Raw genomic sequence first — 27,048 nt, 5'->3', positions numbered from 1 at the left:
AGCAGCAGTCTTCCACTTTCAGCTTCCAGACACCCACATTCCATCCCTGGACCTCGCCTCTCTCATGAGGCCAATCTCCCCAGCGATGCAGCCGAGGTCCAGGAAGGTATGTGGGATGGGCTGGCATCAGGGTGATGAGGGTCAAGAAGCGAGTCCAGGCCGAGGGCGTGCTTTTGTGCGTACGTGGTCTAATAAAGACAAATCAGTCATTTCACATTCTGATCTTTTAAAAAATCAGAACATCTGCCCCATCACGTTCACCATGGCTGCTTCAAGTCAGCCAAGGCAAAGTTCCTGGTTTTGTCCAGGTGAAAACTACTGACATTTATGGGACACCTACCATTTTATAATGCTATCTGATTTCATTCTCTTAATTACCCTTTCAAAGGGACGGGGATCAAAAACGTAAAATAACTGGTTGGAATTCACATAGGTAAGTGGTAGACATGAGATTCCAACAGAAATCAGTCTGACTCCAAAAATCAAACATAAATGATGTAGGTAAAGGTGCTATTTTGTTTGCATTATGTAAATAATATAAATGGAATAACAGGTTGTGGAGAGAACCTGATAAGACCTTTCTGAGACCCAGACCATCAAAGCCTGAATTTGGCTCACCTGCAAGGAATAGTATGTCTGACCTCACAGCGGGATTCAGGGACAGCCTGGAACACAAGAGTAACTGATCCAGAAGCATCTCTGGCCCTTGGAAACTTCCCTGTCAGCCATTATTCTGGGCTTTCCCTAATTTTTCTCTTAAGAAAATCCATGATCCTGCCCGAGATTTTTTTTTTTCTTTTAATTTAGGACATACACAGAAATACAAAATGAAAATAAAAACAGATCAACTAAAATACAACGTTGATGCAATGAACAAAGGCACAAATAATACCAAAACATGGGTCAGTACGATCTTTTCTCTTGGCATGAAAATGTGGCTTATAATTATTAAAATTAAAAAGTAGACCCAAGTGTTTTTACTTTAACGAGAAGATGAGGTCTTTCTGACACTTTATTTTTAATCCTCTTGGACAATCTTTCACCATTGTTCATCTCATAAAATTGGAGGAAATGCTATTTAGTGGTTAATGAAAAATAACGTAAAACGTTTCAACCTTTCTATAAAAAGAAGCCTTCAGAATTACTTAGCTCAACCTCCTAACAAACTCAGGACATTCTTCTCTATATCCTTCAAGCTGGTCATCCAGATTCTGAGTCAATAGTCTTCATCTTCACCAGATCGTTAGAGACTAACAATAAAAACATTCTTCTCGATACAGAGATTAACTCTACTTCCCTGTAAACTCCATACACAGATCCTGGCTCAAACTTCTGTAGCATCACCCAGCAGGGTCCCTTTCTCTACTGCACAAATTTAGATGTCCCCTCTCTGCACATCTGGGTGTGAACTACTTGAGCAGGCTCATGTTTTCATTATCTCAGCACATCTAGTTCAAGTTCGGGGACTATCGTTGGTGCTCAGTAGGGTTTTGAATACACGAGTGGATACTTCCTTGAGTATCTCCTCCTTCAGTTCTTTCCTTAGTTTTCACTATTATAGTAACTTCTCCCGAAAAGCAAAAGACGCAGAACTGAACATTATCTTCAGATATGGAATCTCTCCAATTAAACAAACTTTTATTACTTTCATGTGGAGTTGTGTGTGGATGAAACACTAGTTTTTCAAGACTCTTGGCCTTGATTTTCTGGGAAAGTTAGATTTTTTTCAGCTCGGTGGCCACCGGCCCCCCCCCCCCAACCCACTGCTCCTCTCCGCTGGCCTTCTGAGCTTGACATTGATCCGCGTTTAGTGGAATCATCTGCCTAGATTTCCCTGCTGTGAATTTTCCCAGTCCCTCCCTAGGGCTTAGGGGACTGTACCGCACATGCACGCCCCCCTGCTGCCGGTTCTGAGATGGGTCAATCCCTAGGGCACCTGAGTGGCTCCAGAACACATCCCAAAGGACTCAGCCGGAACCTCCAGCCGTGACTGCTGCTCTGAACTCGTGCCCCAGTCCTGGTGACTGGGATTCCTCTTTTCTGTTTTTTTGGCTGAGATCAGGTCCAATTTTAATGAGGAGAAATACTTAGTTTTGGGGAAATCTGTCATGTTTTGTGTTTCATGGTTTTGATTCCTGTGTCCTAAGAACCCTTTGCTCACACCCAACTCACCAAGATTTTCTCCTATATTTTTCTCTTAAAGCTGTGTAGTTTTTCTATTTATATTTAAGTCTGTAATAGATCTCAAGTTAATATTTGTGTTGAGTGTAGGGTAGGGGACTAGGTATATCGTTTTCCCTAGGGATATCAAGTTTTTCCAACACCATTTGTTGACTGTTTTTTCTCCCATTGGATTGTTTTCATGTGTTTGTCGAAAAAAATAAAATAGACATATAAGTATATATCAATTTCTTAGCACTCTATTCTGTTAATTTAACCCATTTATTGATCTTTGTGCCAGTAAAGTAATTATTTGATCACCATATGTTACCGTTCATCTTGAAATTATGTAGCATAACATAAGACTTCCAAGTTTCTGTTTCTCAAGTTCGCTTTGGATATTCTAGGTCCTTAACAACAACAACAAAACCTTCCTACACACGGATTCTGCTTCCAGCAGGTCCTCTCCTCATTAAGGGTTAAAACTTTAGCTATGGGAGGAGATGAATTTCTTGTAGTCCTTTCCCCCCAACTCTTTACTATCTGTGTGACCCCAGATAAATCTACCAAACTAGTTAAGCTTTAATTCTTCATCCCTTGCAAACTATTACATATAGGATGGGTAAACAACAAGGTCCTACTGTATAGCACAGGGAACTATATTCAACATCTTGTGATAAACCATAATGGAAAAGAATATAAAAAAAGAATATATATATATCCCGATCTCTCAATTTATTCCTCCTGTATACACACTACTATATTTAAAATAGATGACTAATAAGGACCTACCGTATAGCACAGGAAACTCTACTCAGTACTCTGTAATGACCTATATGGGAAAAGAATCTAAAACAGAGTGGGTATGTGTATATGTACAACTGATTGACTTTGCTGTACACCTGAATCTAACACGACGTTGTAAATCAGCTACACCCCAATAAAATAAATTTTTTAAAATTCTTCACCCTTAAAACGATGATGATATTGATACCTTGTTCTCAGGATTTGGGAGAAAATCAAACAAATTCATGGATGTGAAGTGCTGGCACCTAAGAAATGTTTCTTTTCAGGCTGAGGGGTATAGGCAGCCCTTATCCTCCCTGTGTCTGGATTCCCGCTGACCCTACAGCCCAGCTCCACACACAGGCTCAGTTCTTTCTGGCCACACCTCTTCGGTGTGGTCGCTCTCCTGCCCGGTGTCTCCCTGCTGCCCTCACTCACCCCTCTTGAACTCCCCACCTCTGTGTTTCCCCTTCCTGCTCGGCCCTCGGCCTCTCACTACGTGGCTGTAACACTGATTCACAAAAGCCCTAGGAGCCTTTTCTCCCCATGCTGTCCTCTGTCAGCTCAACTGAATTCCCGTCCTTCCACAATCAGAGGTGGACCTGCTTCCAAGGCACAGCCAGCAGCCCTCTCCAGTGGGCAGCCCGAAATCCTTGGCCTTTGGCCTTAGGGGTCTGGCCGTTCTATTGCCTATCAGTCCACACACATCAGATTTGGCGCCTAGAAGGGCATTACCAGCTTCTCCCTGAATGCATGCTCCTAGCCATTGGGGTGATCCAGTCGGCTCCCCCGGCCCACAGGCTGCAGAGCAAGAAGCCGTGAGCACAGCCAGCCGCGTTCCGCAGCCAGCTGCCGGGTCAGCCTTAGCAATGATCTCCCGAGGCTGCAAGGCTCAGAATACGGCGGTCCTCCGGCTACGGTGTCCCAAGGTGTCCCTCCAAAGCGGAAGAAGGCCCTCCCTCCCTTGCATCTAAAAAACGCTGAATTGTAATGACAATATGTTCATCACCCTTGGGGCGTTTCTTTTGCAATGAAGATAGAAATGTGTTTTTTCTCATCCCAACCTTGGGTTGCTCTGTATTCTTTTATGAGATAGTCAGTCAGGTGTGGCCATGACAGCAGACAGCATCGAGGCTCAGAAAAAAATCCAGTGTTTTATACTCAAACGTCCTTGAGACAGGAGATGTGGCACAGGACCACGTGGGAAAGACACCGGGGTGGTCCAGAGGCAGAAGACAGCAGCAGAGGGGACGTCAAGTCACAGCTGGCTTCTATCAGGGCTTGCGTGAGAAACTCAAAGCAGGGCAGGATGAATAGCTTAGCTGTGGCTAGTTTGAATGATTCTGGAGAACTCTGGGTGATGAGGGTTGTTCCCAGTTGCTTGATGCCTGGCCCTGGGATGGTGGAGTCAGAAGAATATTGCCTTCTTGGGTGTACAGCCACCCGGAGGAGATGTGGCCCTGGATGAGTTAGTTTGTGTATCTAAAGCATGCCCTGGGCTGGGTCTTTTTCTATCTCTAAGGACTGGCTAGCCCTGAGGAGGGCAGTCTCTCTCCAGCCAGAATATGTCTTTGCTTTTGTTTTCCTTTTAGGATGTCAAAACATCATAATAGACAGAAAATTTTAAAACTTTTACAGTGCATAGGTATTCTTTCATCTATGGCTTGAGCTGACAGCCAGACCCTCCTTTGTCACCTAAGAAATTCAGTAAAATGAATCTCTCTTTACTTTACTGACACCAGCCTGCCACTGACCTAAAGCCCTTTCAGTTTTGGGTCCCTCTTCTCGACCCTGAATTTTTCTGGGTTTACTAACCACCGCTCTTGTATGACATGGCAGATTTCTGATCACGGTTTTAGTGTCCTTGAGGAGAGCACGCCAATGTCCTATGAACCTCAGGGAGAATGGCCTTTGCCTAGTTACAGGGATTCGTAAACTACCTAAAACATGTGGAGGAGGGCTGGGAAGGTTTGTTCTCTGATTTACTGATCAGGAACCACACACACACATACACACGTCCCCTTCAGTACTGGCCGTTTACGATTAGGGCTAATCCTTCCATAAGAATCCCACTTCTGGCTGCAGGAGAAGTTAATGCCACAATGAGTCTGTGTTCTTTGGATCCAAGCAGCAGGAAGCTTTATCCTTCTGCTGCTTTCCTCAGGACGCTCTGTGACATCATCCACACTGGATTGTTTTTCCCTTTGTATTCAAACACTTTGGCTTAATTCCAAAGGGCGTCCAAAGGCAACAGACCTTCCCTGCAACCCACCCATGGGCCGTGTAATCTCACAACTGGAAACATTCGGCTCCATGTAGAGGCATCGCCCAATTCGCTCTCTTTGATAGCATCACCCCACTCCCACCCCAGGCCTGGGCTTCCTCTGGCCTCTTTTCTTTGCTGACCTTCTTTAGGTTCTGAGAGGTTCAATCCAGTGGTTTTGCTGGTTGACAGTCACTGGGGCTTGTGGGTACTGGTGTGCGCGTCATGTGCCGATCTTATCAGTAGAGTGGGTAGACGTACCTCAGGAAAGCTTGAAAACAACCACAGATGCTGAGATATTTTCCCACAACCTGCACATTTAAAGTTAGGGAATAGCATACAATCTCCTTAATTCTAGAAAACCCGGTTCAAGCCTTTTCTACAAAAGATATGTACATCCAAGAGGATGACATTAACTTTTTTTTTTTTTTTTTTTGCGGTACGCGGGCCTCTCACTGCTGTGGCCTCTCCCGTTGCGGAGCACAGGCTCCGGACGCGCAGGCTCAGCGGCCATGGCTCACGGGCCCAGCCGCTCCGCGGCATGTGGGATCCTCCCGGACCGGGGCACGTACCCGTGTCCCCTGCATCGGCAGGCGGACTCTCAACCACTGCGCCACCGGGGAAGCCCGACATTAACTTTTCTGCACCATTTAGAATCTAGTTATAGAGACCTGGATCGCAATCCTGGTTCTTTCACTTTCCACCTCTGTGATAGATAGTGAACAACTTCTTTTCTCTAAGTTTTAGTCTGTTAATTTGCAAAGCAAAAAAAGGTAAAATAAAACAAGTATTTCAGGTTTGTTGCTAAAATTAGGGGAGAGTGACACAGAACTCAGGCACCGAGAGAAGAGACCCAGCTGGACGGAGGGGCAGGTGCCACTAGCAGTGTGGGCTGGGAGCACAGAGAGACGCCTTGATTAGCATCACAGGTCGCCTATGGGCTGGACCTCCCGGGCCGCGTCATTCTGAACTACTTGGAGGTACTTTCTGACCGCTGAGCCATCACTTTTTAGATAATCGAGATTTTGATTAGCGCTGCTCTGTTGAACTGACAGTAAAGTCTCCTTGGCAAAAGGAGCCGGCCGGGGAATACATCCTACAGATGGATAAGCTCAAAAATCCTTACGCGTTGCTTCATTACGGAGAGTGTTCTTTGATTCAAGTGACAAGGATGGAGGTCATGAACAGCCCTGCGGGGGACAGGAGGTGGACACCAGCTTTGCTTGAGGGCACAGGCATAGATATTGTGTTCCCATGCCAAGGCAACTGTGGACCGAGAACCCAAGAAGCAAATGGAAGCTCTTGGTTGATGGTGCTGGGGAGTGAAGTTCGCAAGATTTTGGTGTCATGTAATCAAGTCCGAATGATTAACAGAACAAATATCTCCTCGTACTGCTGTGTCTCCTCTGTTGACCGTCTGTGGTTGTGGAAGCTGGCATGGGTGTATTCACAAGCGTTTGAACATCTGTCTTTGAGGACTGGCTTCTAATTTTTTTCAATGAGGGCATCCAGTCCCTCTACAGGAAATTTGCATGAGATTTGGGAGTTCAAACTGTCAATGCTATTTACATTTCTCAGTTAAAAAGCCAACATTTCTTCCCCTGGCCCTAAGCTCTATGCGTGGAAGAAGCTGTTTTCGTTAATAGCATATTCTTTCTGTTAAGATAATTAAACTTCTGCAGGACTGCCAACGCTCATCAATAGAATGAAGTTTTCATAAATGTTATCTACCTTACGTGGGTGCACACTGGCATTTTGATTAAGTTGAAGCCAAAAGTTATTTTATTAGCAGAGAAAACCTTCCCCTACCTGCCCTCCTCCAAGCAGCCTCAAATAAAAGGAGGCCATGCTGGCTACAGTTACAATTGTTATAAATGATTTTTAATAAAGTAAGTAGCTAAAAATTGTTGAATTTTCAAAATACATTGGAAATTTTTCTCCATGCCGCTATGCTGTGTACATTCCTGGCTAAGAATGAGGTTTGATTTGGCCGTGGGACATCTGTTTGTTCAAGCCAAGCACCACTCAGATTTCCATAGGCAGTTTATCTGCTGGATGAATTAGCCCAAGGAATTAAAAATGAAAATTCCTAAACTGCCTTTTGCTCAACTACCCAGAATGTTCCCCTTGATTACATTCTGCCTGTCTGATAGCTTGACTTCAGGTCATTTTAAAAGCCAGCCACATACAGAAATGGGGCATTCTTTTCAGAGCCTGTGATTTATTCCAAGCCAAATGCAAATCGATTTCTCACTTCTTTCCTTCTGTGGCTTATCTATGCCACTGTTTTCCTTCCTTAGCCTAGAAAATCAAGAATTAACCACAAAAGCAGAATGCTGGGGAGGTACCCCTGCACCTTAAATGCTGGGAAAAGTCTCAAACAACTACCTTTCTTTGGGGTCTACTACGTGATGTCACTTTGATATTTCCACCGGGGAAGCCTCTACTCTCAGTGGCCTGTCTTGACAGAGCAGAATGCGGTGTACTTGGCAAGACTGAGCAGCTCAGGGGCGGTAACTGTCCTCATAATCCCCGGGAATAGTCCCCCAATGCCTCAGGCACAGTTAAAAGTCGACTGAATTGAAGAATACACAGAGGCTGTTTCCATGATCTTTTCCAGCTCATTACAGGCATTGGTATGATAGAGTCTCTTACAGCGCACATCTAAACATCTTAGCAGGAGAGGTAAGGGAAAAGTGCCCCCGTCTGCCTCAAACTCAACTCCCCAGTGTTCATCCCAATGCATATTCCAGCCTAAGAAATGCTGGGAACAGAACCACTTCTCTTCTTAAGAGAAGTCTTGCTAACCTGGGTCACCTCTGTCTGTATAGGCATTCACAGATAATGACATCTAACCTTCCAACTTAGGTAGGGTGATTTATTCTTCTTCTCTAGCACTCTAGTGGAAACTGAAGTACAGGCAGTGGAGAAGGTATAGAAAATGAAATGCATGGAAATCCAAGAGTCTATCTAATGCACTAATTTCTGTCAGCTACCTAAATCTTCTGTTATCTGTAGTAAGAGGCAATGCTTCTTTGCCAAGTACCCTTGAAAAGGCTCAGTCTAATAGAAAGGTAATCTCATGTAATAGGCAACCCACTGCTTAAGTATTGCATCAGTAGGCTGTCTATCTGGATCTTCCTAGGGACATCATTTGTCTTGTATTTTAAGACCTTCTCAATTTATCTGTATCAACGAGGGAAGACGGGAATGGAGATAATAGCCAATAACAGCAGCTTTATTTTCCTCCCCGATAAAGACGTCCTGGGTTTTCATTTTGACAGCTTAAAACAGAAATTCAATCATTTAAAGGTCAAAGAAGTAGTAGACATGATCCCAGGAGTTCCTGATCTATGAGCAAATTACATCTGTGAGATCAAAGACGCCCAGAAGATTGAACAGACTAATAAATAGACTGTCTGTGATTGCCAAAAGGACAGTTTGCAGGCGGTGCTCACAAAATGGGAAAATAACAACAGAGAGATAGGACTTGGTTTTCTGTTGGAATACTATATACATACCAAGCTTGGAGAAGGTCAAACATGACAGCCTATACACTTTCCATAAAATATATTTGCTCTATAATAAAGTTCAACCCAAGCAGCTCCCAAACCAAAGTACACAGGAGCCCTTCAAGGCCAGCCGTGGGTGACCTGGCACTTAGAAGACCTGTTCCTAGCGGTACTGTGCTTCTTCCGGCAGCTCTGCCCTGGCTCTCTGGAGGATGTATCAGGGCAGTTAGGTGCGAGAAGGGGCTTTAAAACAAGTCTGGAAATCGCCAGCCTCCTGATTCTTAGAGGAAAACCAACTGGTAAAAACTCTCCGCCTCTTTCCCTCACTCTTTCTGTCTCCTCATTGGGATCTGTACTTGAACGGACTGTAGTCACAGCTACAAGCACTGCGGTTTAACTACTCGTTAAATACCAAAGACTGTGGAAGGAACTTTAGGAGCATCGCTCATCGCTCATGTACTCGCCCTAGCAACCTATGACCTGCATTTTTTCCTAAGGGCAAGCAGAGGCTCAGAGACTAACACGCAGGGGGCACAGTCTTACTAGTGATCGAGCAAAAGCCTCTGGACTCAATTTCATGTCTGTTAGAACCCATCTTCTCCATTCTTGAGGCTTCAACGTGGTGGATCTCCATCTTGAGGATAATATGAGAATCAACAGGGGAGTTGGGCAGGGGAATAAATCAAAATGATTGGGGTGGGATCCAAAGATCTGGAGGTATAAACGTGTTCCCCTAGGATCTCAGAAGCAGGTTGTAGTAGACTGCACTTTCAAAAAACACTCTACTGGGGCTTCCCTGGTGGCGCAGTGTTTGAGAGTCCGCCTGCCGATGCAGGGGACGCAGGTTCGTGCCCCGGTCCGGGAGGATCCCACATGCCGCGGGGCGGCTGGGCCCGTGAGCCATGGCCGCTGAGCCTGCGCGTCCGGAGCCTGTGCTCCGCAACGGAAGAGGCCACAACAGTGAGAGGCCCGCGTACCGCAAAAAAAAAAAAAAAAAAAAAAAAAAAAACACTCTACTGCTTGCAGGGGTATCTGAATGAGGTTTCGGAGTTCATGAATAAGAATTATGAAGAACTGGCTAGGGCCAGCTCTTTAGGCAAATCTACATCATAGATATCTAATTGCCGCCTTCAAATGCATCCATTTCTAAAGATCGTTTCCTTGTGTCTTAAAAGGCCATCAACATAGACCTTAAAGTAGTTAAGTTGCAAAATAGCACAATTTTTAATATTTTCTTTCCAAAGTGATTGCAAATATTAGGATAAAAGAAAGATTCTTAAAACAGACTTCGGTATACCAAGCCAAGAAGCAAAGGCATTAGCAGTTTAATAGGTTTTGGAATGGGGAAGGGAGACGAGAGGGCACTGAGGGAGAAGAACCGCATTCGATGCTTGTTGAATTTGAACTCTGCTTTATGTAGCCCTGAATTGTGACCAGCTGCTTTCATGATTTCTCCAATTGGTCTCCAGCGGCCAACTCTGACCCAGCTCCCTCTTCCCCCACTTCCTTGTTTTAAATGAGATCTGGTTTTACTTAGATGAATTAAATGTCACTATATTTGTTTCTGTGAATTGTTCCAGCAAAAATTACAGCATCAGTGTCTGACTTTAAATGTCTCTAAGACTGTCTGCTTCTCTGGGCTATTTATAGTTGCCTTTTAAACACTCTGATAAATGCTTTTAGATAGCCATTGGTTTGCTCCCCCTTTATGGAGCCTCAGAATCGGTACACTTCAAAGAACCAGCTGAAAATACCTGTTTTTGTCTTCTTTGCAAAAGTAATGCACGTTCATTGTAAAATTTTTGAAATTGTAAATAGACAAATAGAAGAAAAGGGGGGGAGGAAAAAAAAAAAGATCATACCAGAGAGGGCCACATTTCACATTTTGTTTCTATCATTCTGTCTTTTCTCCATGTTTAAATGTATTTAAACTTAAAAAATTATATTGTACAAGCTGTTTTATAGGCCTCTTTCATTTTCTCCACCAAACAATATGTTTTCTATTTTTTCTGGCATTCTTCTACTCTATCACATTTAATGGCTACATTAAATATAATGAGTAATGATAGGTTGTACCATTACCTATGAAACAACCCCACATTTATTAGACGGCTAAGCCATAGCCAAAACTCGCTACTACAAACAGCCAAGTCTCTCTACTCAGTCACGATCGCTTCTTTAGGATAAATTTCCACACGTGGAATTGCGAGATCAGAAGCCGAACCAAATTCACAGACTTCTGCCACATGTACCCAACTCCCCTCCAGAAATAGTTCAAATTAAATATACGTATATATGATATAATGTAATATTATATCTTTGAAATGGCAGTATAACAACATGCATTCCTCTTAGGAGAACCACATTTCGAATAATTCAATCATCATTTTAACAAATTTTATTAAACACTTTTTAGTGCCAGGCATTTATTTTTTCAACGCCAGATTTCCAGAGAGTTCTGCAGCGTAGTTACACGTAGTTACCATGCTAAAAATTGTCAGTTCTAGGGAAGCCGCTAAGCGAAAGTGGACGGAAAGACTGTTTTGTTTTGTTTTTTAAACTATGTATGAACTGGCAGCTAGGACAGGGGAGAGGCAAGGTAAATGGAAGCAGTTGAGAGCTGGTGTTTGGAGAACTGGCAGGGTTGACGGTTTTATGGATCTGGGAATGATGATTCTCTTGCTAGGGCTGAAATCTCCTTGAGGATGTTGCATTGTTTAATTCGTCTTATTCGATTATTTGTTAGTTCACTCCTTCAAAGTCTAATTAGTGAGGGTCCACGTGCTGCTTATCTCTCTAGCTGCTGGGGAGACAGTGGTAAATAGGACGAGGAGAGCTTTTCTCAAGGAATTTACCATCTATTCCGTGGGGCAGCCCAGCCAACAAACAAACAAATCCATCAGTTAGAGGTAAGCGTTTTGAAATAAATGAATCACGTTAACGAGACAGAAAATAACAGTATGGGGGCGAGTTTTAGTTTATATCCTCATCAGACAATGCCTCTCTGGAAAGGTGGCCTTACGGATGAGACATCAGTGACGATAAGAAGCCACACAGGCAGAAAAGGAAGTGCAAAGGCCCTGGGGTAGGAACACCCTTACTTGTTAGAGTAGAGCTTAGCAAACTTTTTCTGTAGAACGCCAGATAGTAAATATTGTCCGCTTTGTGGAGCACATGGTCTCTGTTGCAACTACCCGGGTCTACAGGGGTAACGTGACAGTAAGTAGCCATAGACCATGAATAAACAATGGTCTGAATGTGTTTCAGGAGAAGTTTATTTATAAAACAACCAAAGAGCTGGACGTGCCTCTTGGACTGTAGTTTTCTGTCCCCTGCGTTAGTGAAAAAGGGAGATTTGATAAGGAGAGAGAGTGAATGGTGAGAAGACTGGGAGATAATTTTCAGAGATGGGCAGAGGTCAGATATATGCAATCTGTACACAACACTGATTATGCAAATTACTCTAATCGCAATGGGAAGACACTGGGTGGTTTTAAGTAGAGGAGTGACATGTTTTGATTTTATTTTTAAAAAGAGTAGATCCAAGTACAGTGAGGGCAGAAAGCGGAGATCTCTTAGGAAGCTGTTGCTGTGGGTCCATTGAAGACCTGGTCCATTAAAGACATGGTGGTTTTGACAATGATGAGAAGTGAGTAGTTTTGAGCCCTGCTTTGAAGGTGAGCCCACAGGACTTACTGCTCATGTCCATAATGGGAGTAAAGGAGAGCTGAGAGACCGCACTCTTGCATACAGGAGATACTTTTAAAATGTAAATTAAACTGAATTGTAACTGAGTGCTTTCTGTTTCAAGAAACAAAAGCGATCCCTTGTTAATACAAGCAGAAGAAAACATTATTGAAAAGATATCAGGTAGCTTACCGCATCAAGGGGAGTATGAAGAGAAAGACCCTGATCTGAGCAAAATCAAGAGGCCAAATGAAGATCTAACCTCAGGAACTGTCTCCCTGGAAGCCACGGCTTGTGTCTTCCTCTGGGTGACTGAGATGTGCTCCGTCACACCACTGGCCTCTTGACTCTTGGTAGTTGCCTGGAATCATAGGATTCAGCGTGCTTCTGTCACGTCCTCAGGAATCAAAGTCTTGTTCGTGAAGTTCTGATTGGTCGGTCCAAGTTCCCGTGACCCTCGTCCAGGTGTGGGGTGGGGAAAGGCTGTAGTGAGAAGTGGCTTCTGCCTTACCTTCCCATGTTTGCTCTGAAATTTCTCCAGCCAATTTTCCATGGCACAGCCAGAGCGATCTTTTAAAAATGCAAGCCTTATCGTGCTGTGCCCTTGGTTAGGACACTTCAATCGCTTCCACTGCTCTTGCGAGGAAGACCCAAATCTTTAATTCTACCTAGTAGGTCATTTATGCTCTGTCTCTATCTCTCTCTCCAGCTTCAAATCCCCGACCCTACCACCACTCCACCCCCTGCCTCGTATTCAGTTCTTTGGAAAGCACGCCCTACGCGACTCTGAGTCACGGAGCCTCTGCAAATGCTGTTCTTCTGCCTGGGAACCTCGTTTTCCCTTTCCTCTTAGACTTGTCCTCATTGTTCAGATTGTAACCCAGACATCCATCTCTCCCAGACTCCATAAGGACCCAGGATTATAAGCTATTGCGAGAAACAGAGGAGAAATGTTCGTTCAAGTTAAGGGTTAAAGGAAGATTATAAGGACAGCTTCCAAGGTGCTAGCCATTGTAGCCTTTTATATTATGCCATTCATTCCTTACAAAAACATTTTGAAATAAGTCAGCTATTGTCCTTATGTTTTAAATAAACACAATGCGGCTTAAAGATATTTGTTAAGATGCAGATATCATACAACTAAGATGTGGTAGAACCGTAACTAGAATCCAAATCTTTGATCTCCATTTTCCTGCCTTTTAACTGCGCTACTGGAGGACCATGTTGTGTAACTTGGACTGTGCCCCGTGGTAACAGGAGAAGGATATTTACATTTCAGAAATATCACGCGGGATGAAAGTGGCAAGAGATGGGTTAGCAGGCTGTTAGGTAAACCAGGTAAAACCAGGTTCTTAACTGATGAGGAAAGCTTGAATTCAGTGATAAAATGCAGATGAGTTCCTGTAATGATAGGTTCTTGTGAGAACCGGGCCTTAAGATTAGCTGGGCACAAAGGATGCAGCAGCCACACGGCCCCTGTCAATAGTGAGAGCCTTGACAATGAGAGCGCCGCAAACAAACGAAAATAGGGCAACAAGGCGTGAGCTGAGAGCATTTTTACCCACAGCGAGAGCCAGGAGAATTGAAGAGCATCTCTCGGCTCCAGTGTCGGGTCCCAGACCCAGCTTTCTCCCATCGCCCTCGTGAAATGGCACCATCGCCTCTGGCTCCAGACACTCTCCGACTTCGTACTTCATTTTGCTTTTCTCCTTGGTGTTTATGCCACGGTCTGGGTGATCATCTCCTTTTATTTATTGATGCCCAACTCTCAGATGCCAATCCCACAAGGGTGGGACTCTTCACTAATTCCTGAAGGTGGGTAGCTCTAGCACATATAGAAGCTCAATTTTTTAAAAATTAAAAAAAAAAAGAAGAAGAATGAAAACAGTCAGTCACTAATTCTCCACTGGAGGGTTTTAGAGACCACTGGGGAAGTGCTGTCCTTACGCAACCAGGGGAAATTGAACTGTGGTCTCTTAGAGAGATGTTAAGATCTCATGATATCCAGCCTCTGCATGAAGCCGGGTCCCACTCAAGGTAAACTCTGAGCGACGGGGGCCGATGTCCAACCAAGACAGGGACGGGCAGGCTGATTTGCAAGATAAGAACGAGAGAAACCTTAAGAGCTGTCTCAGTAAAGCAGGTACATACCATTTAAGACAGAATGAGTATGATAAGCGCCTTGTGAATTTCTTTAACCTGTTAACTTTGCCGAGCTTGTCACTCTTGTTTCCTTTAGGTTGGTTCCTCAGAGTAAATAGCAAAAAAATTCTTAACGTGAGCTGGAAGTGTATGTATCGTGCACCTAAGAGTGTCTGTGTGTGTTGAGAACAAGGACTAGGGGATTTTCCATTTGGTAACAGTTGTGAAAGAGAAAAGAAAATGACCGGGCCCCTGGGGTTTGGGGGAAGTGGTGAAAGGACAGAGAAGTGGCCCAGGTGGCTTAAGGGTAGGAAATAGTGGTGACATCCATATTTATTGGGAACCACGTGTTGTCTGCCCTGCTGTTATGCAGCCGGGAAGCTCTCTGAGAAAGTTAAAGCACGTGCTCTGGTATTTTACAGAAGGGGCAACAGTGCTTATGCGATCCAGATTCAGGAGGTAATTACTGAATAACTGCTGTGAGCCCAGCACGGTGCAAGACGGCTGCCCATCCCTATCTCGTTCAAACCTCGCGATAACTCAGTAGCCTCGGTAACCCCAGGTCACCCTTAAAGACACTGAGGTTCAGAGAAATGTTACGCACATCAGCCACTCGCGATGAAGAGGACAGATCTGGACCTGGAGTCTACCTCCCACGCATGATTTCTCTACAATACCAAAAACACATTTTATTTCAGGCTATTTCTTAATAATGAGATTATTCTCTTTCTAAACCAGAACAACCGGCTATTACAACTCATATTATTTTGGTACTGTCCTGACATCCAGAAAATGGAGAAACAGAATCCCAGACTTCATATTTCTTCTACTTCTTTATAAAACACAGCATCCTCTGGTGTGAGGCGGAATTTACATAGGTGATACATATTACTTAGCGGAAAACGGGGCTGCAACAAGGATCTCCAGATAAAGTTACGAGTAATATTGTCAGGCTGGATTTCTGCTTCTTCCCAGCATCTACTTCAGTTGGTTGATAACATAATATAAGTCCCTTTCCTATGATGAAACCCCTCTATTCCATAAACTGGCACAAATCTTTCTAAATTGATTCAGAAGGAGAAACTGCAAGGTTATGTCAGGGAAGAGGTAAAATCCATGGTCACTGAGAAGTTGGACCAGGGATGGAGGGTGGGGCTGGGAGGGAGGAAACGGAGAGGGAACAAAAGCTATAGGTGAAGCCAAGCCTGCTTGGGGGTGACAGCAGCTGAGAAGGAAACATGAGATACCGTGGATCTGTCAACAAAGGAGAGACTGTTTGAAATCGGGGAGTGTGCGGAAAAGGACAGGCAGTGTCCGGCAGGGACTGGGTGAAGCAGGTGCTCAGTGGCTGAACGTCGAGGTCCACCTAAGAGCGTCTGAATGTCTTATGAGGATTCCAGGCAAGATAAGGTTCAGGCTCAATTCTAAGGCAAGAAGCTGTGGGACAGGTTTTGAGCAAAATAACTTGTTTGGGTTCTCCCCTAACTCGTCAAACTCCTCTTTCTTTCCTCCTCACCGACCAGAGCCCACCCCACGTGTCGTCTGAGCACACCTCCCTGGACCTCCCTGTGGCCCCCTTCCCCCTTCCGTTACCACAGACTCTACCAAGAGGGTCTTCAAAGACAATGACCCGCATGTAGAATTCAGGCCACGCTCTTTACTCTCTACCCCGTCAACTCTCACGTTTCCACCAAAATTTATCTCATCTAACAGTTCTGCCAGGAAAGTAACTTGATTACTGATGACTTCATGAAACTCATTTACATGCTGAAGAAAGTCCTTGTTCACCTCAAAGGCCATGGGCATGAAAAAGTGAATTTTACCAAAGATATCTTAGACCTTTATTTGTGGAGCATCTCAGATTATACAGAGATGATAACTATTGGTGTTCATGTGTTTATATTAAGTAGATGCTAGGGACAGGTTCACATTTTATTATCAGAGTGACACACGAGTGTAAAGTCTTAGCCACTGTGTTATACCTCAACATGCTAATGGAGAGCTTAGGTTTGAAGAACTACCTGCTTGGTAAATGGCGGAATTTGAGAGGACGTGGCAAAACAGCAGAGGAATTGCTTCCAAATTGCTGAGTCTGACTGAGGCCCTTTTGTGCACTGAGCAAAGGGGACAGGTACACAGGCTGCCCCTTTGTTTTGTTGAAAATATTCCCTGTCGTTTCTATAGCCCGTTTGAAATGTGCTCTATTCATAAAGGTTTCTCCTTGAATTCATACAAAGATCTAAAAACCTGGGGACTGAAAGCAGATCTCACCAGCCAAAGTAGATTAAGGAACATTTTTTAATGTCCTGACTTAGTGCCATGAGCAAAGGTCTGAGAAAAGTCATTGTCAGGATTGGGTGTGCTCACCCCTCTGACTTCCTTTCTCACACGTGTCTGCAGTGCTTTCCTGAGAATCTGTGCAAATTGTAATGGACTCGGATGGCGTTCTCAGGAAGATCCACCATCCTCACTGTGCATTGCCTCTTAATCTAAGCCACATTTGTAAAAGGACCCCATGTCACGACAAAGAAATTGCATGTAATGACAAAGGTCCTTTCTTACCTCTGTCATTAATCGCCGGGCAAAATAGTTTGAAACTGGTGTAGAAGAGGGACCTTAGATTTAGCATTTACTTTTGAGTTTTATATCCCACGATTTTGTAATTGCAGTGATCATATTTCCATTTTTATTTTGAAAGAAAGGAATTTTGCAGTCAATGAAATAGCCACCATCAGTTTCAGGAGAGCAGGGAACACAGCATGTGAAAAGAAATACAGAAGTAGGAACACTGAAAATACTTTTTCATCATGGAATCGATGGGGACAAGATGATTATGAAAGCATTAAGGCAATTTTAAAGCCCGGCCTCAATTCTGAGAAAAACAGATGTTAAATATAGAATGTCCAGTCGATCAGTAAGCCTTATCCTCTGTTACTTAATGGCAAACAATTGAAAAAGTGCTCAAGTTAACACAGCATATGAAAGAAGAGATTAATAAATAAACGTCTTATGTTGTCTAGCCATTTTGACAAAAGGGCCGCTGTCACCTCCTTAGCTCATGGTGTAGGCTGAGAAATGGTTAATATTAAATAAGATTAGTTTGGTTATGATCTATCATTTAGCTTGAAAACAGTTGTCTTTTTGGAAATGCATCATTTACGTGGTGGGAGAATCAAAGGATAGATGAATAAAATTATGCATTTAAACAGAATCTGAAAGCTTTCCTCTGGATAAGCTGAAATGAATGATGGTGATGATAACCCACCGCAGAGGAGGTGATGGGTTGGGGGTAGAATTCTCGCAGCTGTTAACTTGGATCCCTGAAATTGTTACATTATTCAGAAATAATTTTTCTACATACTCACATTTGCTCACCTGTAGCTTGCGTTAAGTGAAGTTTCATTCACCAATTGGCATACTGTTGAAGGTATATTAAATATGGCTTGTTTGTAACAGTTGTTGGCACTACCGGAATTCACGGGATGCCGACCAAACGCCACTGCAAATGAAAACCTTTCTTTTCCCAGACTCCCACCCTGCGCACAGTTCCCTTTAAGGAACTGGGTTAGAAGGAAGCCTTCACCAAGAAATTAACCCTACCTCCAAATCTCCTTCTTAATTTGCAATCATGTGGGCCGTTGATTTTAACTGTCCCGTTCTCATGCCTGGAATGATCACGTGAGAGGGAGTGGAAACTGACGACCTTGAATAGCTTCTTGTTTGTAAAGTGTCCTTCAATGGCAAATCAGACAGGAACCTACAACGAATCACATATATTCTGGGCAAAATTTGCGGGAGTATTTTACCTTCAACATTCCAATAAGCATCCTGTCAGCCTTGGGTCCCATCCTGAAAGTATACAATGGTCTCCCGGAAACACGGCTGAAGTGTTGACCGAAGAGAGGCTGTAACTCTTCAAAGCAGATCTGGGGGACGGCTGGGTGAAGTGGCCAGGGCGGGCGGACGGACAGGGAGAAACGCGGACACGCCTTACGGGACATTTTGGCTGTAACCAGTGTCCATCCTCACTGTGGTCCACCAAGCAAAGTGTTTAGTGTAAAGAGGGCCCGATCCCTGGAGAAGCAGAAAAATGATTCCTGTTGACTAGAGGGAAATTAACTCATTCCTCCCTTTTCCTAGCAGAGAAGGCGCTGGATAAGTACTTGGTGATTAATTGCCTTGGTTGGTTTCAAGGGGTGTCTCCATGTCCGGAACAGTATTTACGCCCACGGAATGTTCTGTGCTGCCGAGTGGCAGGATCCTCTAATCCAGAGCCTCCCCTCCCCCTTCCACGCCCCTCCTGCACCTGGCACAGGTAGACGATGTGGAAAACATATTCTAGTAATTACTGAACTGTTAACATTGGGCCCCAGTGACTCCTTTTTTGGCTAAAAGTAACTAAGGACCATTTAATATTGAATGTTTAAAACTTACTTTGAGATTTGAGCTGGAAAGCTATTGGCCTATATCAAGGATGCTAAAAGCAATAATAACAGTATGTATCAATATAAGTTGATCTTTTAAAGACTGAATGGATTTGGAGGGAGGAAAATGATTTCGCCCAGTCATAGCTGTGAAACGGTCAGCAATACAGTGAAGAGCTGGTGAGAAGAGTCCAATTGCAGCATTCTCCCTTTAAGAGGGAAGCAAGATTAGCAGCAACCTTGGCAAATTTTCGGCTTCTTTTCAGAGGGAAAGAGAAAAGCTTCCAGTGTCCAAAAAAAAAAGAAAAAGAAAAGGAAAAGAAAGAAAGAAAAAAGGATGGATGTTTTGAAACAAAGGCAGAAGCAATCTTATACTTTACTGAAAGCTTACCTGGGAGTGGTTTTAACTCCTCTGGGGTTAAGAAAGATTTTTTTCCTCTCAAGACCGAAGGTGGAGCTAGGGTAAAGGAATTGAATCTGAAATAGCATCCCTGTCAGTTCTGTTCTGAAAAGTACACAGGGAAGAAAAATCTCCGTGGAAGAGAGAGGAGGCCACAGGTGCAGAAGGCGAGGGACCGTCTATGATACAACCTGTATGTAAGTTACATTGTAATAGGAGCGTAGAAACCTTTAACTGCCTCCTTTTTCTAAGGAAAACCATCTGACTTAGACAGAAAGCCTCTAAGACGGCTAGACAAATACCTGAGTTCTATTTTGCCTTTTTACGTTACAGATTATTTTGTTTTCTAAATGCCCTCAGGCCAGAAGAGTCTACAAAATGAAGACAAATTTTTTTTTTTTTTTTTTTTTTTTAATGTCGGGTCGGAAGAGGTAGTGAGGACTCATTTGGGATAATCATAGGGTTTACTGAAGCCTTATGCATGTATAAAAATGTTATTTTCTCTAATCGCATATTTTGTTCCTGTAATGACTGAGTTGAATTCTAAACTGGACTGAGTAATCAACACTTAATGCCTCTGTCGCGCAAATCAAGTCTTAGCTGTTTCAGATGGCATCAGATTGCTTCCAGTGGGGCACGTTGCTCTAGAGATGGAAATTAAAAGCAAGTGTGTCGAATTTTCTGTTTTTCAGGTTTGAAGTGAAAACTCACAAATAGCAGTACCCCTAGAACAGTCGCCTACCCGGGAGTCACCCGGATGCCCAAAGGGCATTAGAAAGCATGAGCTATTACGGCAGCAGCTACCCGATCGTGAACGTGGACCCCAAATACCCAGGCTACCCCCAGGAGCACGTTCTAGCCGAGAAGCGAAGAGCACGGAGGCGTCTCCTCCATAAGGACGGCAGCTGTAATGTGTACTTCAAGCACATTTTTGGAGAATGGGGCAGCTACGTGGTGGACATCTTCACCACCCTCGTGGACACCAAGTGGCGCCATATGTTTGTGATATTCTCGTTATCTTACATTCTCTCCTGGTTGATATTTGGCTCTATCTTTTGGCTGATAGCCTTTCATCACGGAGACCTGTTGAACGATCCCGACATCACGCCTTGTGTGGACAACGTCCATTCCTTCACGGGGGCGTTTTTATTCTCCCTGGAGACCCAGACCACCATCGGGTACGGCTCCCGCTGTGTCACCGAGGAATGTTCTGCGGCCGTGCTCATGGTGATCCTTCAGTCCATCTTAAGCAGCATTATAAACACCTTCATCATTGGGGCTGCTTTGGCCAAAATGGCAACCGCCAGGAAGAGAGCCCAGACCATTCGGTTCAGCTACTTCGCCCTCATCGGCATGAGAGATGGGAAACTTTGCCTCATGTGGCGCATCGGTGAATTCCGCCCCAACCACGTGGTAGAAGGCACGGTCAGGGCCCAGCTTCTCCGCTACACAGAAGACAGCGACGGGCGGATGACGATGGCATTTAAGGACCTAAAGTTAGTCAATGACCAGATCATCCTTGTCACACCAGTAACGATCGTTCATGAAATCGACCATGAGAGCCCTCTGTATGCCCTTGACCGAAAAGCCGTGGCCAAAGATAACTTCGAGATTTTGGTGACATTTATCTATACTGGCGACTCTACCGGGACTTCTCACCAATCCAGGAGTTCCTACGTTCCCCGAGAAATTCTCTGGGGCCATAGGTTTAATGATGTCTTGGAAGTGAAGAGAAAGTATTACAAAGTGAACTGCTTGCAGTTCGAGGGCAGCGTGGAAGTCTATGCTCCCTTTTGCAGCGCCAAGCAACTGGACTGGAAGGACCAGCAGATCCACAACATGGGAAAAGGCCCGCCAGCCCAAGGACCCGGCACATCAGACACCAATGTCAGAAGAAGGTCATTTAGCGCCGTTGCCATCGTCAGCAGCTGTGAAAACCCAGAGGAGGCCACCACCTCTGCCACGGATCAGTGTAAGGAAGCACCTTATCAGAAAGCTCTCCTGACTTTGAATAGGATCTCTGTAGAATCCCAAATGTAGTCCTGAGTTGTAAGTACGAGGGCTCCCAGTCAGTGTTCTTACCCCCTAGCCAATCGCCTTAAGGCAAGTAGTTACCAACAGAGCTTTTAAAGAAGGTGATAGCTGTCTTTGATGGTGAAGGAAGATAAATAGAGCAGGTTAAACTTGATAAAAGATATCGAAGCATTACATCATATCCAACTGTTTAACTTTTTTTTTTTTGGCTAGCAAATTTTGTGTTAGGGGTGCTAGTAAGGGGCCTAATTGATTAATTTAAATTTCATCTCCTTTTGTTATTCCGTGTACTTGTATTGTCAGTTGGAGGTATAATATTCAATAATGGGGAACAAAGGTAGGACACTGGGATAATAGAAAGTAGAAAGGAGAATAGCATGAATAATAAAAATTTTAAATGGATCCAAATCGGTAGTATGAGTTACCTATAAAGACATTATATCATATAGTCAAGATGTGCAAGGGATGCGTTCGGTAGATTGTAACGTTGAGCTGTTTAACTGTGAAATCAGTCCCTGTGTTTGCCCCGCAGAGTGTCTCGGTATCAGCTGGCAGAGGCAGTGGCCGTAGGAAGTAACAGTGCCACCGGTCCTGACAGTGAATCCCCTGCCACTTGCCGGGTAATGATCAAGCAGTGCTAGAAGCTACTTTTTCTCTCATCCGTGAGGCAGAAGAAAAGTTGGCGTTATTACTCAGAGAGGTATTTCTCTCTTAAATGCACTGTTTGACTCCAACAAATGGCTCGGGGGGGCGGGGGGGGCAGAAATAAGGCAAACAGGAGCTTTGTAAAGTGTGTGACAAGGGGACTGCTTATGTCCACCTCCCCACACCTTCTCTGAGGAAGGACAAGAAGAAGGATCAGGACCCTAGAGATGGGGTGAGGGAATGGAGAGCCATAAACATCCTCAGGCTCTTTGAGAGAAAACGTGTTCCTGGGTCCTGGAAGACTGGAGCTCTGGCTACACAAGGGATGGAACCCTGTTTTTTTGGGGTTTTTTTTAGCAGTTGCGGTGGGGTTAGGAGGTGGGGAGGCTGTGAGGGGAAAAGTATTTATTTGTGCCTAGAAGCAATTATGTCTGTTTCCCGTATGGGTCACTTTAGAAAACACAAATAACTTGAATTGTGAATTTTAAGAAACGCTTCCATTGAACTTGGAACGATCATTTAAATGCAGGATTTTGTGAATATAATTAAGGTGATTTTAATGCACGTTATGAAGTGGGTCAGCTAAGTGCTTTAGAATTGCTTAATTGTAGGACAGGAGATAAATGTGTATACTCTATTTCCACCTTAAAAGATGTTAATCATGACTGCTTTAAACACAAATCCCATCACCTGCGAGTGAAGAGGCACTCACTCTAAGCTTTATCAGTTGAAGACTTACGAGCTATATTCCGAATTATCTGTGTTATTTTTTACATTCTTGCTGAGCTGGTAATAAGTATATGCCACAAGTTTTCACGTGTTTATTTTATTTAAATATATATATATACACACATGTAGTTTTTGCTTTTTTCTGGAAAATCTCTCTCTCTCTCTCCCCATTTAAATTAAAGCACACAAGTAAATTTTACTGAATCGCAGAGTCCAAGATTACCAATAGAAGTAAAATGTATAGGTATGTAAAGTTTTTCTTTTGTTTTCCTTCTTTTTTCTCCTTTTTCCTTCTTCCCTCCCTGCTTTCCTTCTTTCCTTTTCCTCCTCCTTTCTTTTGCCTGGGAGCAGTAAAGTTATTTTATGATGCACGAGTGCAAAGCTTGTACTCCGGTTGTCGTATGGATAAGAGATCTGTTCAGGTCACAGGTTGCAAAATCGTCCTGAAACTTAACATCTGAGTGCTAAATAATGCATTTCTTTTTTCCAGTCTTGTTCCAGGAATGCAAAACCCATGTTTTTAAAATTGCACATGCCCGGTAGATTTGGATTTTGGAGCAGCAATTACTCAGCTAAATTAGAATATTACAATCCACCAAGTAGAACACAGCCAACACTACGACAAACAAACTTGCCCCCTTTTTTGGCATGTTTCACGCCCATCTAGTTTCATTCACTTTCCTTCCTGGACTCTGCTTGTTCACGATCTTGCTTTGTTAGTATCAGGATAGAGGTGTCAGCGTCCAGTAAATACACTCTGTTGGGCTTCGTGCCTCTTCCATCAAATTCTCTTACCCGGAATAGAATGGACAACCCCATGTAACATTTATCTCCCATTTTCTGTTTAGATTGATAACACACTTTGACACCCCAGTGAGTTACATAATAATAAAGATCTTAAAATTGTGCAAAAAGTGTGTGCCTACACTAGTGGAAATTCTGCGGCTGTGGTCAGCAGGGGGGACGGGGCACCCACACTGAGATTGCTGTTTCATAGAGCCAGGATATGGGCGGAATTAGAAACCATTTGTTACTCGTTTCTAACAGTTTGCAGAACAGGTCTGTTCAAACGAACAATTAAGTGCTCCTGTAAGCATGGCTAGAAACCCGCCTGCAAAATAGCACTTCTAGTTGGAAGTGCTCTGTCAATGGTGAGAATGTTCTTTCTTCTGGCATTCGTCTCCCCCTAAAAAAGACATTACTCAGTAGACCCAATTAGAAAATAAATCGTGGCATCAAGGCACTGCTCCACTGTGTTTTATAGCCTGGGAGGAGGGAACACAGGAAGAGAGAAGGAAACGCTGTTTCCGTGGACCACCAGCTCATCAAGTACCCTTAGGTGCTGTGCACGGATACACTTAATCCCCACACAGGAGACAAAGGGGTGGATATTGTTAATTCCCACGTCATCAGATATCTCATTCTTAGCTTTACCCTGACTTGACACATTCCAAACTGGGATAATAAAGTGCCCAGGTTAAAAAAACAATTCCAGCTGTGTTTCCCAGTCTCTCCTGCAGCCGAGGGTGGAGTGGAGGGTATGCTTCTGTGCCATAGTTCTGACCCACAAGATGCCAGCAGAACTGTCCGGATGTGACTTCTAAGAAGGCTCTTCGGCTGGGGCTGACTTAGCCCTCAAAGGCCCTCTTACCTTCATGCATTCGTCCTCTTCCTCACCTGGGCCTCAGACTTGGTGGCTGACGCGCCTGAAGCCCTTCCCTTAAGCGTGAGAATCAGGGATGCTCCTGACAAGGGAAATTGGACAAGTGAGAAAGAGCGCAGGGCTTCCCTGGTGGCGCTGTGGTTGAGAGTCCGCCTGCCGATGCAGGGGTTCGAGCCCCGGTCCGGGAGGATCCCACGTGCTGCAGAGCGGCTGGGCCCGTGAACCACGGCCGCTGAGCCTGCGCGTCCGGAGCCTGTGCTCCGCAGCGGGAGAGGCCACAACAGTGAGAGGCCCGCGTACCGCAAAAAAAGAAAAGAAGAAAGAGCGCCATCTCCAGACTTCTGCAGGGGTGGCGATAAATACAATTCCAAACTGATAGAGTGAGCCATAGATCTAGAGGGGATTAACCGGGAAAGAAAGGCTGGGAAGGAAAAAAAGGATGTACCAGTTATGTCCAACCTGAACTTGTAGATACCATTTCACGGAGCGGGCCTCTGTGGAAACCACATGTTTTCTGGGAGAGTCGAGGAAATACCGCTATGATTGTAAAACAAATACAAAAGAATTACTTTAGGCCTGGAAATCCCTCTGAGACAGTGAGGGCCGAGTGACCTTGATAAGATAACGGGCCAGGCCTGTTGTCGGGCTGCCCTTAACCTTCTTCCATCCCTCCTGCAGAATTACATTCTGTATTCCAATGGGACTTTCACTAGGGCTGGTGACCTGAAATCTCTGCAGACTCAGGCCAGCAAGCACCGTACAGCTTGGGCAGGAAAGCAGAGCTCTACCGAGGCTGTTTAAGAACCCCCGGCGAGATCACACTGCATGAATTCATCCACGTGGACTCTGAATACATAATACACCAAGAGCCCAGACCCTGACTTTAAATATTCGTACTTCGCTCCGTCTGAGTTGGCCAGGGTACGTGAGGCAGAGTCTCTGGACCACTCTCCTTTAAATGATTGGGCGCTCATTCTACTCAGTTTAAAATACTCTATTAGTTCCATCCATTATAAGCATTGATTCTTCCATTCTCAATATGCTGTAAGACACTACAAGCCCCTGGGTTGTTTTGGTTTGGTTTTTTTTAAGGTAAGCTTTGCCTTCGGACTTCTAGAAACATCCTTTACACCCTTGGCACTCTCTAAATCGCAAAGCCCTGCCCCACTTCTAAGTTTGCTGCAGCCAGTCTCTCACTCTCTAACTTTCACTTTTAAAAGCACTGTGACCCGTGCTCTGGAGAAAAAACTTGTGGCACCACACACAGAATGCAAGGAGGAATAACACAGACAAAGCAGCAGGGAGGCACTTGGCAAACTCTCTGCAAAGGCTGTCTTGGGTGGGAGGGCTTTAAAAATGAAAGCTAGTAACAGACGCAGTTTGAATCCATCTGTGGGCAGAGAGCAGGCAAGGCCTCCTACAGGGACGTTTTCCTGAAGAGGCAAAATCCTACTGTTGCCTGGACACCGCGATTCCTCCGCATTGCTTTGGAGCTTTTCTTCAGTAAGAAAAACCTTACGTCCAAGTGAATTCCCAAGTTCCTCTTTCACGGCTCTTAGTTTACTAAAGCAACTTCACACGAGCCTCTGACGACCGTGTGGTTGGGTCATGAGATTTGGCCAGGGGCAGGCAGCCTGTTGTTTCATCAGGTCACCCTGTGCTCCTTTTCTCGGGAAATATCCAGGCCTGTGGTTTGGGATCTTTTGTGCAGAGTTCGGAGACTTAGGTCAACGTGGCTGAACGGTTCAAAGTTCAGTAGACTCTGAGCTGCTGAGCACCTAGCAGGGAACATTTAAAATAAACTCTTGCCTTTTGCTGTTCGGTCTCATTGATTTCTTCTATTTTGTAAGTACTACGGAGTAAAAGAATACTGGATCTCACGTCTGTCTGTCATCCCAAGAAAAAGCTACTGGGCTGAGATCGAGAGTCTTCTAAATAATGAAGGTAACCTGAGCTGGGTCATCACTGATGTCGGGTTCTCCATGAAAACTCTGGAGACTCCACAGGCTGCCGAGAGAGACAGGTTAATCATTTTCAGTTTTCAGCAGGCCCGGTGGATGAAAACCCAAACAGATACTAAGTCTTGCTAAATTACGTGGCCAAAGAATGCTTTTTCTCTGTTTTGTCTTTTACCGCTGGGCTTATAAAACCTTCTTAATCACTATCTAAGTAACGTGAACTTGAGACAGAAAAGCCCCAAGAGGTTTAGACCCTGTGAAAACTTCTTTACAGCAAGTTATCAGAAACCTTCAAATTTCCACATAAAATACTTCTGTCACGTGCGCTGCACACTGCGGTTAAAGGCTCTTTATTTGAATTGGAAGCACATGTTGGAGATCAGTTATTTATCGTGCCTTGTGCTGTTGGTTCTATCTGATAGCAGCTTGCCTGGGGAGGGAGGCTGGCCGCGGGGCCGGATTTCAGGCGGAGAGGCAGCCTCTGCCAGCCGCTGACACTTCCAGATGCAAAGATTCTTAAGACACTGGGGGTCATCGGCGCATCTAGTCCGAATCCACTTTACATAGGAGGAAAAATGATCTGCCCAAAGAGACAAAGCCTCGGAGATGCAGCCGAGGAAGAAATCACTACTACGACCAATGACC

At 44.4% G+C, this 27,048-nt stretch overlaps 1 protein-coding gene across 3 annotated transcripts in view; it reads left to right on the top strand.

The window, feature by feature from the left end:
• The window catches only part of KCNJ16 (potassium inwardly rectifying channel subfamily J member 16), a 53,536-nt gene extending 29,839 nt beyond the window's left edge, over positions 1-23,697 (top strand). For 2 of the 3 annotated variants that reach the window (XM_032617824.1, XM_032617825.1), the window contains exon 2: positions 20,067-23,697. In XM_032617824.1, coding sequence (XP_032473715.1) covers positions 20,155-21,414 — 1,260 coding nt within the window. In that variant the 5' untranslated portion in view covers positions 20,067-20,154 and the 3' untranslated portion in view covers positions 21,415-23,697. Of the gene's footprint in view, positions 1-14,530; positions 14,552-20,066 lie in introns of those variants that run through there. The other variant, XM_032617826.1, reaches the window with a different exon arrangement.
• Positions 23,698-27,048: the final 3,351 nt, after the last annotated feature.

The sequence above is a fragment of the Phocoena sinus genome, chromosome 20 (assembly GCF_008692025.1).
Source record: "Phocoena sinus isolate mPhoSin1 chromosome 20, mPhoSin1.pri, whole genome shotgun sequence".
NCBI classification, from domain to species: Eukaryota; Metazoa; Chordata; class Mammalia; order Artiodactyla; family Phocoenidae; genus Phocoena; species Phocoena sinus.
This window is presented reverse-complemented; position numbering and strand designations above follow the sequence as displayed.